The following is a 15,054-nucleotide window of genomic DNA, read 5'->3' on the forward strand; positions in this document are numbered from 1 at the left end:
AATGAACGTCATTTGGGATAAAACCCACCACTTTCATGTTGGAATGAAATGTCATTTGGGATAAAAGGCAGCACTTTCATGTTGGAGAGTGAATACTGCAGAAACTGTTTAAATTTTTTTTGACCTTTTAATATCCTAAAGAACTGCACTTTTGACTGTGACTGACAAGAAAAAGCCCTGGCTTTAAGATATTTTAAGGAGAAGTTAACATACCATGTACTTGATGTTGGTAAAAGATTTGCAGTATACGGTACAGCAGCAATGGTAAAATTTTGCAACCCGCTGCCACCCATTATATGGGCAAAGCCACCATGAGGCACCCTGGAACTGAGAAAATGTACAGAAATTAGAGCAGTGCAATAATGTTATACAGCAAAAAAATACAATCTTTACACTGAAAAGTCTCTCTTACTTAGGATAATTTGACAGTTACTTTTACTTAAGTTCCCCTTTTCCTACTGATATGAAAATTCTCATTGTTTAAAAGCTTTTAATTACAAGACTGAGTAACACATTAGTCCACTTTCAGTACGCATCATATTGTTTGACTGACATTTAAGATATTTCTGCCTGCAAGAAGGACTCATTTCTACCACCAGTTTCTGTAGCAGAATGTTCATAGAATCAGAATATTCTGAGTTGGAAAGGACCCACAAGGATTGAAATCTGACTCCTAATACTGCAGGGATCACACCATGTGCCTGAGACTGTTGTCCAAATCCTTCTTGAACTTTGTCAGGCTGATGTTGCGACCACTTCCTTGGGGGACCTGTTCCAGTGCCCAACCTTCTAGGGGGAAGAGTCTTCCCCTAACATCCAACCTAAACCTCCCTCACACAGCTTCACATCGTTCCCTTGGGTCCTGTCTCTGGTCACCAGAGAAAAGATCAGTGCCTGCTCCTCCACTTCCCCTCCTGAGGAAACTGTAGCCTGCATGAGATCTCCAAGGTCCCCTCTCAGTCTCCTCCAGGCTGAAGAGACTGAGTGGCCTCAGCCACTCCTCATACAGCTTCCTCTCAAGGCCCTTCACCATCTTCATGGCCCCTTTGGATGCTTTCTAACAGATTTATATCCTTCTTATATTGTGGTATTATCTCAGTTAAGACAAACATGTCTATTTATGTTTAAATTTTAAGCTACACCGCAAAACAGCTTATTCTCTGATTACTATCTGTGGGACAAATGACTAAAGTGTCCTTGACATGTCTGTTCATTTACTACTTCAGACCAAATATCTCAAGTAACTAATAAAACCATTATATCAGTCACACTATAGCCCAGTGACAAACTATGGCAAAACTAGAACACACTAAAAAATCACTAGCATCTTCAGGAATGCAATCTCACTTAATCATATCACACCTTTTTTTTTTTTTTTTTCCTTTACCAACACATCATTCAAAGATTACTTCAGGTGCAAATGGGCAATAGCCTATCGTTCGGATTCCCTCTCTGTCATTCTAAACTAACAAACAGAATAAAATTCGGATATTCAGATCTTTTCATAATATCAACTTAAGCTGACATACACTACAAGATAAACACCTTGCTAGCACAGCCCTGGCATCCAAAAAAACCTCAACCTCCCCCTCAAACTCCACTATAATGAAAGGATAAAGGAAGTTGAATGCATTAGGAATAATGCCACCCAGTAGGGAGAGGGTGATTATCCTTTCTCTGTACTTGAGGAGAAATATTCAGCTTCAAGCTCCCTACTGTAGGAGTGACAGGGACATAATGCAGCAAGCTGAGTGAAGGGCCACAAAGATTGTAAGGAATTGGAGCACCCGACACAAGACAAAAGCAAGCTGGGACTGTTCAGCCTGGAGATGTGAAAACTCAGAGTAATCTGATCAATGTGATTGATCCAAATCAATCTTGGAAGGATACTTTAAGGGATAAATAAGATGAAGCAGAGGTCCCCATTTACAGTAGAGGAGGCAGTGAGCACAAATTTCCATTTAAACATAAGGAACAGTTTTTTACTGTGAAGTGGTCAAACACTAGTACAAATTGCCCAGAAAAGTTGAGAGGTCAGCATTCCAAAACCTGTCTGGACAAGATGTTGAGCATCCAGCTGCAGCTGACCCTGCTCTGAATACCATGTTGGATTAGACAATGAGATTACATCAACTGGTTAGAGCATGGTACTAATAATGCCAAGGTGGATCCTTGTATGAGCTATTCTTAAGAGTCGGACCTGATAATCCCTGTGCATCCCTTTCAACTCAGACTATTCTGTGAAAGTCTTAATCTCCAGAGGTCCCTTTCAATCTCAAATATTCTGTGATTTTGTAGGATCTGATTGGATAAAACAAAACAAACCTTCCAAAAATATGTAACAGCTGTTAGAATTCTGGATTGCAGGTACCTATACTAAAAACAGTGCTCCCATATTCACCAAATCAAGTGACTGTAAAAGCCAGAAGCAAGTGTAACAGAAGAAGTAATGTTTCCACTCACAGTAAAACCACCTGGCAAAAATGTGAAAGTATACTGGTTGCTGCTGCTAAATGTGAAGGAGCTGGGACACAACTCACAGTAATACCTTTTAAATACACCTTTTAGAACTAGCTGTAGTATCCAACACATAAATCTGTATTACCTAGCTTAACAACAGCAATGTCAAGCATCCAGTTCTAACACTGCTACACAAAGTAACCACTATGGAGAGAAGTGCTGATTATTTGCAGCATATTATTTCTGACACAAATGAAATTGTGCTTACAGCAACAAGTCAGAACAGTGGTAAAGATGGTACATCAGCACTTTCATACCATGGCTTTGGCTCACATTCCAATACAGTCCTGCCTCCCCTGCAATGACTTTTTTCCTCCCCTCTGATAAACATCCTACATTCAAATTAGCAATAAAACAGACACCTAACTAGCCAAAAATTTCTTTCACTCCACTGTTATCTAGAATTTTTTTTTTTCAATGTAACTTATAATACTTTCCATATAACAGGTAAAAATTGTAAAGCATGGTCAAAGCTTTGATCATTTAAAAGGAAGAGACTGCTGCCAACTTGTTCCTCCAAGAATGAGTTTTCTCTCCAAGCAAAACATTGCCAATAAAGTAAAGAAAACCTTCCAAACAGATGCAAAAAATATCACAATAGCTGTGGACAAGAGCAACAATTCCATTTCAAAGCTTTGGAAATTTCTATGTTTACATCTGAATCATGACTTTTCTACCTATTTTTCCACTGACAAGTTTTGCATAAATTTGCTTGGAATGAAAACACTGTAAAAGAGATTTTAAGCTTGTTTCCTTATGTTTTCTTATTTTTATGTGACAGTAGACACATATATATTTCATATTTAACAACTATGCTGAATTTTCCTTACAAGAGCATAAGCACATCGCTTATTGCTCAAAAAAAACTACAGTAACTAAGGAATTTCTATACAATCTTTGCAGCTATAGAATACAAATAAAGTAGAATTTATCATTCAGAATCTATCAAGCTGTCAGCACTTCCTTCCAACTCTTCACTAAAAACTCCATCAGAAGCTACCAGTGGAGAATTAACAATAAATTAGCCAAATACTATTATAAATACCAAACAGATCAAGAGGGGCAGAAAATAAGAAAATCTTGCCGAATTGGCAATATCATCTCAAGCAGCTGTTAGCTGAGAAAGAATAAATGGCATCATAAGTGAACTTTCAGATCCCCAATATAAGCCATAAAAACATTTAGGCTTTTTCTTGAGTGTGCTAAGACCTCCAAATATGTTCAAACTTTGCTCATGACAATTACTATTAAAAGATGTCTCAAAATTGGTATTAATGACAAATGCACTGAAACTACCAAAGGAAGACTTCATACGAGAAAAAGAGAAATAGATGTAAAAATGGGGGAAGAAGACAAAAGGCTAAGTTTAAGAACTATTTAGAGATGTCAGAGGAACACTGAAGACATAATCATAAATCTATTTTATTTAATTCAATTCACTAGATTAATCTCATAGTCTTTGACTGGAAAGAAAGAACAGTTCTCCTTCACACACACAAAAAATCAAGTAAGTGAATGTACAGAAGAGATAAAAGGGAAATGGAGAAATGTAGCCTGCCAACCAGTACCCATAGAAACAACCCTTCTTCACTAAGGCCAGAAAAACATCATAGTTTGAAATCAGTTATATTTTTAATGTAAAATTTTACTTAAGATACCAGCCCAGCTACCGTACTAGGCTCAAAGAAGAGTCAGCATCTAAATCTTCCATTTAAAAGAAAGTAGAACTGTCTGGGGGTTTATGTGCAAAAATGTCAGCTGCATTTCACTATTAGAGGTAACTTTCAAAAGTTAAGTATTTATGGGAAAAAAAAAATCATCTATCTATTGCATTTCAAACACGGAAGAAAAAACAAAGGGTTCCTCCTAGCTGATGCAGAAAAAAAAATCCTAAGCAGACTGTTTTTAAATTCCAGACCAGAGTTCTTAAAGCCACACCAAAAATTTTGTTCCTACTAGCAAGAAAATGGATAAGAACAAGACAGGAAGTGATTTGTGACCAAAACGAATGATGCTGACGCACATATTAATCAGAAAGTGTAACTGTTTACTTGATAGAAAGCATCCCTTAGAACCCAGTAGATTATCCCAAATGCCATGAAAATACTGAATGCCACTTCAGGATCATTTGGAATGTTTTAAGAAGCATTTGAAACATGACCTTACATTTTAAAGATCCTTATTTGCTGTCTAGATTTAGAAATGCACCAGTCCACTAAAAATGAAAGACCAGCAGTTGGCATGCCATACATGTGCAGTTACAATTTCAGGAATCATTTCTTCAGAGGACAAAAAGATCAATGTGCATACAACTAGCTTCTTAAATCATCCACAATCCTGAAAACCAAGGAAATTCATAATAAATTGAGTGAAACCAATAGAATTTGGAGACCGGGCCATCTGATGATACATCTGTGACTATGAAATTCCTTAATATAAAAGGTAGTTTTGATAATCTTAATTTGCATTTTATCATGGCTTAACCACAAAACTTATACACAAAAGGTAAACTACTCTACTAATTCTAGAATATTAAGGGACCATCAAACTAAGAAGATCCTCTTATCTCTGCCTGCTACCAGAAAAAGACTGGATTGCACAACTCAGGTGGTCACATTTATATCTATGGATCCACTTTGAGAAATGTCTGTATCCACAAGTTCAGCAACTCACCCAGCTCACAGGGCCATTTATTGCTAAAACATTCCCTCACTGCCCCCAAACCACAAGGGAAATAAAAGTGATTTTCCCTAGAGAACAAATAGAACTTAGGACAGAAAACCTTTATAAAGCAGACAGTCCTCCATAAGGTTACATCTTTACTTATTTTGACACACCGCACTGATGTTAAACTCAACTCAGCTGGAGGAGAAGGATATTTTGTGCACACTGACTGAAGTGCTACCTACCTACCTCATACATTACAGCCTCAGTTGATTACCACAAGAGCCAAGAGACACATAAATATGCAACAGGAACAAGAATATAAAGCTCAGTTAAACTCACTATGGCCTTGTCAAGAATGGCCTGGACAGCAACAAAGGCCTCTGGCAAAGGGGTCAAGTATAATAAATATGTAATCAATCATTTTGCAGGCAACAGAGACAGCAAAAGTACTAACACACACACTTTGTCTACTCTGATCAACATATAGTATGCAAAGCAGTTTCTAGATGATCTTTCATGGTCTCTCAAGTCTCTTGTCTTCTTTCAGAGTGTTACATCTAGACAATGCATTTGGTCTTACAGAAGAGTCTCTCACCTGCCAGTAACAAACTGTAATAGTAACACTCTCTCTTCCTGAGTTAGTTCTTCCACCACGTCCCAGAACCACTAAATGACAAAAATGTTAGTTTGCATTTTTCCATTAAATACTTGCAATATTTGAAAATATACTGATAAAACAATAAATGGAATATATGTGAGTTTGCTACTTAAATTACGGAATTTTTTGTACCAATTTCATACATAATTAAGTTACTTAATGTAGAAATACAGTAAGTATAAAAACATGTCCCCAAATTTCAGCCAAAATCAGCTTCCACAAACACATACAGATAATAACAACAACAAAATCACAATTTTTTAGATTAGATAGTCTATGTTATTATTAAAAAACAAACAAACAAACAAATAATTTTACCTGAATAACTTGGTCTCCTCTCTCATAGCCACTGGTGTATTCTGTATTTTTTAACCAGTCATTCACATCAATTTCTGGCATACCAGACAACAAAAGCTCCTTCAGGAGAAGCACATAAATTGTGATTAGTCCCCCTGACTAAATACTTATTTCAAGAGTTTATGCTATTTTAAGAAGTTACATTTTAAGAAGTATAAAGCTTGCAGTCCTTTTTCAGTTTATTGCACACTTATGGAACCCACAACTAAATTTTAATACATGAAGGTTCTTGAATTCAAGGAACTTCACATGATCTTCACATGAACTTCAAGTATGCACTAGCAAGAAAGAAAAATTATGGCCAAAGAACCTATAAGAAAAAACCTCTGAGTCTTGCCATGACTTCAGAGAAAATCTGAGATGTATTGGTTACAGATCAAACCAGCAACAAAAATTTCCTGGAATTTGACTCTGTGACTCAGAAAAAGGAAAGATAATAGACAGCACCTCCTTACTCTTAATGGATTTCTGTCTTCCTCAAGGAAAATATGAAAAGACCTAAAGGCCACAACATGCTGATACCATACTGAAATTACAATTTAAGGCATTTATTATTGCCATGTGAAGTTTCAGGAAGATGGTAATCCAGAGTAATTAGAAAAGAAGGAATACACATAATGAGATACTCACTGATAGATGCCCAGGAAGCAAAGCCAATGTAAAAGCTACAAAATCTTCATTTTGTGGCTACTGATCTTTACTTCTACATCATTTACACTGCTTATGAAGTATGCTGAACAGTGTGTTTAGAAATACATAGGCATTTCTGCTTACCAGTTCATATTCATCAAAAAGTTGGATCAAAGATGGTGGAATGAACATATGGAAGCCTTGTAAAAAGGCATTTATCTGAGGCTGAATGGCTCTTGTCATTCTGAGCTCTGTCACAAGCTGCACATACTCAGCCTGCAACGTAGAAAACAATATTAAGATAGACCCTAGCAAAACCACATAATGCTCAAACAAACTCACACACACAAATGCAGTCCTCGATGCATTACAAATCTCTTCCACTATAAGGCAGTAAAAGTCCCTTTGCATTTTTCACGTGGAAGCAACCCAAAATAAGCCCCTTCTGTTCATCTGCCTTTCTTCCTAAGACAATTCCAAAACAGAAGTGTTTGAATCGTTACATGAACCAGTCTAAAAACAGGGACTCTGACTATAATATAAGAAGTAAATAAAACTTAATTTGTCATGCCCACATCTAATACAACCTCCATTAAGCTCAACTTAATAGCATAAACACACCAATGTCCGTAAGCAAAACTGACATTACTCAGGAAAAACGGCTAACTTCTGAAGGAATATTTGTGAGCCAAAAAGCTTCCTTGCTTTCCTCCTGTCTCTGGAAACTTAAAATACTACATAATAAAGCCTGCAGAAGTAATTAGTCTTAATAACAATTTCAGATTTTTTAAGAAAGTCTTGAAAATTCTCCTTAGTTTTTAAAAAAGAAGAACAGCAGAAAACTATTTCCACCACAGTCAGGGAACAGACTATAACATGCTTTAGAGATCTGGGGGCTCCTTTCTCTTTAAAAGATGCCAGCCAGAAAAGGAATCCAGCAGAACTTTGCTTTTGTTGAGAACACAAAAGCCTAGGAGGCGTTAATGGAAGAAGGCTTTTAGAAGGAGACAAGTGCCTTTTAGAAGTGAAAAGTGTCTACATTAAAATTCTATAAACACTTCTCATCTACCCTGACCAAATTTCAGAAGTTTAATAAAGTTTCTTCAGTCAAGAAAATAGTTTTCTACTTGAAAAATAAAATTTATTCCTAGATTATTTAAGGTATTCTGTTTAAAGAAATGCTTTGACTTCATAATCATGACTTTTAATGAGAAAATCATGAAATGTATCTCCCAATTAAACCATCTCAACTATCAGCTTCCTTCAAGAAAATAATCTTATGAAAATACTGCTTTGATTTTTAATTTTAAAATACTTCAACCTAAACTTTTAGGTTCTGAACCTGCACAAAAGCAACTAAGCTGCTTTCCTTTCCTCCCTTTCAGAAAAAGAGAATGAAGTATGAAACATTTCAAAACAGAAGGATATTTTTTAAAGGCAGCTCCTTACATTCACAGATGTACAGAGGGGTTGTTTTCTTTGCAGTTGAAAGATACCTTTAAATGCATTATCACCATTTTATTAGATTGAGAGAGTAATTTATTTCTGAAGTGCTCTGAAGAAGAGGAATGTGACCTAGTAATATCTTCAACTGCTCCCAAAAATCTAGTTTCAGTCTAATAATCTCCCCAGGTTGCTTTTACTATCAGTGGAGCTGAAGACATCTCCCTTCTCTGACGACTGAGGGGCAGCCAAAGGAAATAAACTGCACTAGACAAAAGTCAGTCTGTGAATATAGAAGAAATCAGAAATTTTTGCAATACCAAGATTCAAAATAATGTTAATATTGGTTGTCTTTAACGATCAGAAATGCAGGCTTTACATATCTTAAATTATTCTTATGTGAATTAGGCTACTCAGGAAGACAGGGTTGTGGAAAGAAAAATTCACACCCTTTTTTATGAATTTTTTAAAAAAACGTTTTTTTTAAAAAAATACTTGTTTTATGCATAACAAAAATACTACATTGAACACTTCAAGTAAGAGAGAAAGCAGTTGCTGAACTTTAGCTGTAACAAGAAATGTTTAAAATCGCCTGGAACAGTCAAGCATCCTGGCTATCAGCACTAGCACCATGATGAAAGACCTGCAGCACAGAATTTACATAATACATGTCAGTAAACAACCTGGTCAATTTGTTTTGCTTTCTGTGTACTTCATTTACATTTTATTCCCCTCTGAAGCCTTAGGAGGACATTACAAAACAGAAATACCTACATCATTTCAGATCTACATAGTACATGAAGTTATGACCCAGCCTTCTTTAAGGAAGGGAGATTTGATTGAACACACAGGCATCACAAATATAATGACAAAGTCTAGTTTGGGTGAGGGCTTGTTCTGTATTTTACTTGGAGGTAAATAAAGCAGAGATTGTACTTCCTCGATTTCACAATCCCATATACTGTGAGACAAGGATCAATGGTTATGATGATTTTCACATTCAGAGAGCAGCTCCATTTTAAAGCTGCCTGGAAAAAAAAATACCTACTATTTTACTGTCAAAGAGAATGGCCAGCTCAAGACAGGTTCTGGGAGGACAGAGAAAGCCACAGGACTGTGGAGATCTGTACCATTCTTTAATATAACATACAGTCAAACTTTGACTAGGCCTAATTTTTTTTTTTTTCTTTTTTGCAAAAAAAGTAGAAAGCTGCAAAATGATACACAGCAAAGAGCTAAGATAAATTCAGGACAAAATCTGAGTTTTCCCTTTGAAGTCTCTCCATTACCATGACAAAAGGCATTTGAACCAAGCTATAACTGTATTTCAGCTGGGCTACATGGACACAGCAATTGCAAGACATGAATATTTGCATCATCTAATTGTCCCACAACCGTTCACCTATTACACAGTTGATATAAAAAAAGAAAATTACCCCATTCAAAGAAAATAACATTTTACAAATAGCTCTTACTACTAGTGCATTTACTCTGTTTCAGTTTTCAAGGAGAGAAACGGACTGTTTGGGTAGTTTCTGTGCAGGGAGGGGCATGCATATATTTTATCTTGGTTTTGGCATGGGGGATATTTTTGTATATGTGTTTGTTGTTTACGTTTTTTAAGGGATAAAGATTCATTCATAATGTAATTTTAACAGGTAATCTGCTAGTGTGCATACACAGCAAATTCTCTTAGAAGCTGAATTTTCTTCACCCAGAGGTATAATAAATACAATGAGTTTTAAACAGTGATCTATTATTCCTTGGATAAAGGCGGGCAAAAAAAGAAAGATATTACTTGCAGGAGAAAAAGATTTTTTTTTTAAGTGACATATTCCTATTTAAATGGATAGAACAGCTTAGCTAAAACATAATGCGAAACTATGTCACATTAAATGAACTGGAAAAAAAATCCCTCAAAACAATTAAAATACACATCTCCAGTTTACAACAACTTGGCACCTGCCAATAACTTTGGCAGTGAAAAAAACAGTGCCACCTTACAGATGCTTTTTGTCTTCACATTTTGCAACTTCGAATTCAAAAAATGCATTAATATTAATAGTTTCTAAGCTACCACCAGAGTCACCTCTTTCTTACTACCCTTCAAATTAAAGCTACACAAAATTCTAGTCCCCTCCTGCCATGCTGATGAAGCATGATGAGACAGAATGGAGGCATCTACTCTACATGTTTGCAATTACCCTTTTTAAACTGTGCCCCAGCTCTAAAGGTAAGAGTGCAAATTAAGCTGCTAACAGGTAGTGCCCTCGTGTGGGCAAACTTCTAATTTTACACTAAATGAAAATGGGTTTTAAATATTCGTTATAAAACTACAATTTATGTTAAATATATCTTTTGTATATACTGAGAAAACAATATACTGAGAAGACAGACACAACAATGAACATCCTTAATTCTCCAACAGATAATAAAGAAATTAAGCATCCACTACCTTCACATTAAACTTGTTTTACCATTTGTGTTCTTTCACAAATGACTGTATCGTAGGAATCAGACTAATAATACATATTCCTGCTACTGGAACGACACTCGGCCTTAATGAAAATGGGGCATAAGGCTACAAGACTCCAGTGCCAATTGCTCCAACACAAACTGCAATGGCCTTGCAACAAAGGCTGACATCAAGTGGCTGCTCCTCAGTGCAGCAGCTGTTGACACCGCTCCTGCAGAGTCCTTACCGAGCACTGAGAACAGGCTCAGCCAGCCCAACACAAATAAAAACCAGAACACAAAGCAGACACCAGGACACCAGGAGTCAATGTTACAAAAAACTCCAGGTCTACCCATGACACTCCTGCAGTTACCCAGAACTGTTTAGTCAGTAACTGCAGGATTCAATTAGACTCACATTTATCATAATTTCTAGATAATTTTCAAAATCTGGATGTGTTTTCCTGTATTTCTTTCTTTGAATTAATGCTGCAGAGGAATTGGGGGGTTTTCAACCTTTTACTATTAAAGTAAATATAAAAAGTAGGTTATTTCCATATACACCAAGTGACTTGCAAACGGCTGAAAAAGTTTCCTGCAGACTTTTACTCTGTGCATTATCTGCATATTCATTAGAGCAATCCAGTGCTATTGACTGGCCTAGCAGGCAGCACACTTTGCAACATTATCTATAATTTTATGTTTAGCAATTGCTACTGTTCCACTTTCTTGGTATATGTACCCAAGACATAACTTTAGGAATATCTTTAACTTTTAAAAGAAATCTTCCATTTAAATTGATCCTATTTCCCTTCCACAGTTCTGTCAGAAAGAAGAACCTCTAAACTGAGCTCTTTTAAAAAGATTCTAAGTAGCACTATTTCTGTAATATGCTAACCTAGAAAAAGGGGAAAGAGTGTTTGTAAGTGCAATTTTTCTTTGTGTTTTCTTCAAAACAGGTATGCCATTCACCCTTCCAGTTATTCAGAAAGTCAGTCCAGTGGGTTTTCCTATGCTACCATCTGCTGAATAAACCTGTATACTCACCTTGTTTTCTTGTGTAACAAGTATACTTGCACCCCCTGGCTTCAATGGCACTTCTTCCATTGCTCCAAACACATCAGTCTCAACAGAGAAGGTCAGCTCTAAACCCAGATCACTGATATCATTATCTAAAATCCACTGCAAGTTCTTTGCATACTCTGGATCAATAGATGCTACATCCTGATAATTTACAGGTATGCCTAGGGAAAGAACAAAAAAAATAAAAAGAGACAAAACTGCTCAAATAAATAGGCTAAAGCAAAAAGGGTTGATTCAATACGTGGTAGAAGATTGCCCTCTAGAGAGAAACCAGAATAATGCAGTAATAAGAAAAGGGAAAAAAGGATGCACTGTTGCTAACTACAGCAGAACTGCGCATGCTGTATTTTTAAAATACTACAGAATCAAGTTTCCTCTGTACGTTTTTCCTCCTATGAAGCAAATGACATACCATTCAGGCAAAAACAATTTGCACAATTTTAGTTCACTAATGAATTTCACTAAAATCATCTACTCCTTCTTAACACAAAATGTTAAATTTTAGTCTTAAAGTTTTCTACCTCAATTTTAGAAAAACAAATATCCTATTTCTTTATAACAGTATCTTTTCACCCAGAGCATTATTGGGGGGGGGGGGGGGGGGGGGGGGCGCGGAATGAGAGAAGAAAACCCTCCTGTAGCCAGAAAACTCTATTACTCTTCAGTGTTCTTCTTTTTAATCATATTTGAAATGAGATCTATTATACAGTTAAAAACTATTATTATTGGTATTTTACATTTCAAACTCAACTTGCAAGTCACTTAGAAACATTAAAAGCAGAGTTGCTAGAAGTCTGACTTTTATCCAGGTACAGAAAGTGCTTGTTTACAAACCCCTTCACAGGCATGGCACTCAAGCACATTTGAGCAAATGGGTCCAGAACAAAGTGACCCCAGTTTATTCAACAGAACGATCCCCTCTTCACAAGCAGACCTCGATTATTTTAACTCTAGTATGATAGATACTTCAACTCTACCAAGACAGATACAATATCTGGGAAAAGGGGCAGGGGGTGAGGGTAGTAGTAGATTTGGAGAAAAGCAAGTTATTGGGAAGTACTGTCCTTGCTTCACTATCTTCCATGCATTGTGCAGTGTCAGAAGGGTGCCCATTAGTAGAAGCCATAGCACACTGGATTGCGGCTGCAGTACCCCAGAGAAACACAAAATTCAAAGGTTAGCAGCCACTGCAAAACATCCAAGTGTAAAAAATGTTATAGTTTTTCCCTGGAAGAGCTGACAAGTGCTGAAATGTTGTGTACACAGCTGTAAGGCATTGTTTTTCAAATAAAATCAAGCAACACTCCAGTTTAAGAGAGGGATAGATAACTTACTAATTAAATATCACTGTCATCTCCCTCAAAACAAAAAATCTAACAGCTGTCTAGCAGTTTCTAAAAGACTTTCACTTTTGCCAACTAGCAAGCATATGTGCATTTGACCCAGGAAACATGGAAATAATTTTGTCTCTGAGGGAAACACACAAAATGTGGGAAAAGAAGACTGAAAGTAGGAATCTGAGTAGGAAGTAGGAAGACTGAAGTAGGAATCAGAGACTCCTTTAGAGAAGAAACTCAACAAGTGTTATAATGAGAGTACCCTCATAGTCAGCATGTCGTGAGACCAAAGCACTAAGCTCAATCATTAGGCTGACAGATATTTTATCAATGAATAGACTCAAGCAGGCAGTTACAAAAATATTTCATCAGATTTATCATGACAAAATTTGAATCCCAGAAAATACTATGCATCTTTCTCTTGTATACCCTTGAGTAGTTTGAAAAGAAAGAGAAATCTATCTTAGCATAATTGTGAGAAGAAGATATTTCTGTGCAACACAGAACTTCAAAGAGATACTACAGGTAAGTTCTGAGACAAGCTCATTCATTATTCAAGGTTTTAAAGCCTCCAGTTCAAAATACACCGACCCAGAAATTAATTTTCACTTTTGTTTATGCCATTTCAAGGACTACTTTCTATTATAGAGTGGAATGTAAGAGGAGATAGAACAGTTAAGAATTTATGGGTTATTTGTAAGCTGGAGGTGGAAGCTTCCTTTTACAAGAGGAAAGTAACTGTATCTGTAAAGAAATACAAAGTAACTGGAAAACAGCACTAGAAAAACCATCTGCTCCTCCTCTGTTCAAGCAGGAGACTGATAAAAAGTGTGAGAAAAATAAATCTAAGAGGTCTTACTGATTTCTGACTGTATTTCTCCCTGTGCTACATCTGGAATAGAGTGCAGCCTTAATAAACATGCAGACTCTTGGAACAATGCTTGGTTTCACAGCACCAAAAAAAAAAATCATGCACGCTACATATCTAATACCTTACAAAGCAGATTAGCTGTGTATTAGCTGAGTCATCACATAAGTTACTGATCTTTCCTCACCTAGCAGATATTGTTGCAGGAAGATCTCAACTCACCACAGTGGAAAAAGGTAATGCACCCACCTAAGTCTCAAATGTAAGAACATTTGTTCATACAAGCTTCAGCTTCTAATTAAGGCACTTCCACATCATGTCTGTTGACTAAAAAGAGGAGCTCCTCTGTGAAAGATATTCACAGTGTTCCTCAGACACACACAGGCTTAGCACACAACTGGTGGTTTCAGTGCCATCAACAGATGGATATACTTTCACTGCAGAAAACAAGGATCTCAGTGCAAGGTGAGAAACCAAAGGAATGGAAACAGGCTCAGTCTGCAAGCAACTTCATACTCCTTTACTTAAGGCCTGACAAGTAGCTGAAGGGAATTTCTGTATCTGTAACCAGATAACTCGTATTTGGCATGAACAAGAGCTAGCAAAAATAAAACAAATCTCCTCAGGAGCACCCACTGCTGCACAGCACTGATTCTTTAAACAAGAAGATAGGAGATCAGCACAAAGCTGGTCGAAAAGGCCTTGGAAAGGTTTAAATAAATCATAGTGCTTGAGGCAGAAAAAGCAACCACTTTGAGAAGTGGAGGTGTAATTTTTCCAGTTCTTTGTCTCTGATAAGTAATAAGAAGTGATAAAGAATCATGAACCTTTTGACAGTATACAAGTTCAATGTGTATAAACCTCTAGAAAGTTCCAGGATGCTTGTAAAATGCAATGTTGGAATGACAAGACCTTCTAAGACCAGTTAGACCTTATTAACAGAGACTAATGACTGCTGGTTTGCAATAGTTATTCTAGCAAAATGAAAAAAGAAAAAAAAAAATAAGTAATAGGTCATCTTGTCAATTCAGAAACCA

The 15,054-nt window shown here is 36.5% G+C and overlaps 1 protein-coding gene across 3 annotated transcripts in view; it reads right to left on the bottom strand.

Moving 5' to 3' along the window:
* HACE1 (HECT domain and ankyrin repeat containing E3 ubiquitin protein ligase 1) overlaps positions 1 to 15,054 on the bottom strand; it is a 49,542-nt gene that overhangs the window by 1,166 nt on the left and 33,322 nt on the right. For all 3 annotated transcript variants that reach the window (XM_066315187.1, XM_066315186.1, XM_066315188.1), the window contains 5 exons: positions 11,777 to 11,973; positions 6,977 to 7,108; positions 6,164 to 6,262; positions 5,783 to 5,853; positions 214 to 327 (listed from right to left, as the gene is read on the bottom strand). In XM_066315187.1, coding sequence (XP_066171284.1) covers positions 214 to 327; positions 5,783 to 5,853; positions 6,164 to 6,262; positions 6,977 to 7,108; positions 11,777 to 11,973 — 613 coding nt within the window. The remainder of the gene's footprint in view (positions 1 to 213; positions 328 to 5,782; positions 5,854 to 6,163; positions 6,263 to 6,976; positions 7,109 to 11,776; positions 11,974 to 15,054) is intronic.

The sequence above is a fragment of the Sylvia atricapilla genome, chromosome 3 (assembly GCF_009819655.1).
Source record: "Sylvia atricapilla isolate bSylAtr1 chromosome 3, bSylAtr1.pri, whole genome shotgun sequence".
Classification (NCBI taxonomy): domain Eukaryota; kingdom Metazoa; phylum Chordata; class Aves; order Passeriformes; family Sylviidae; genus Sylvia; species Sylvia atricapilla.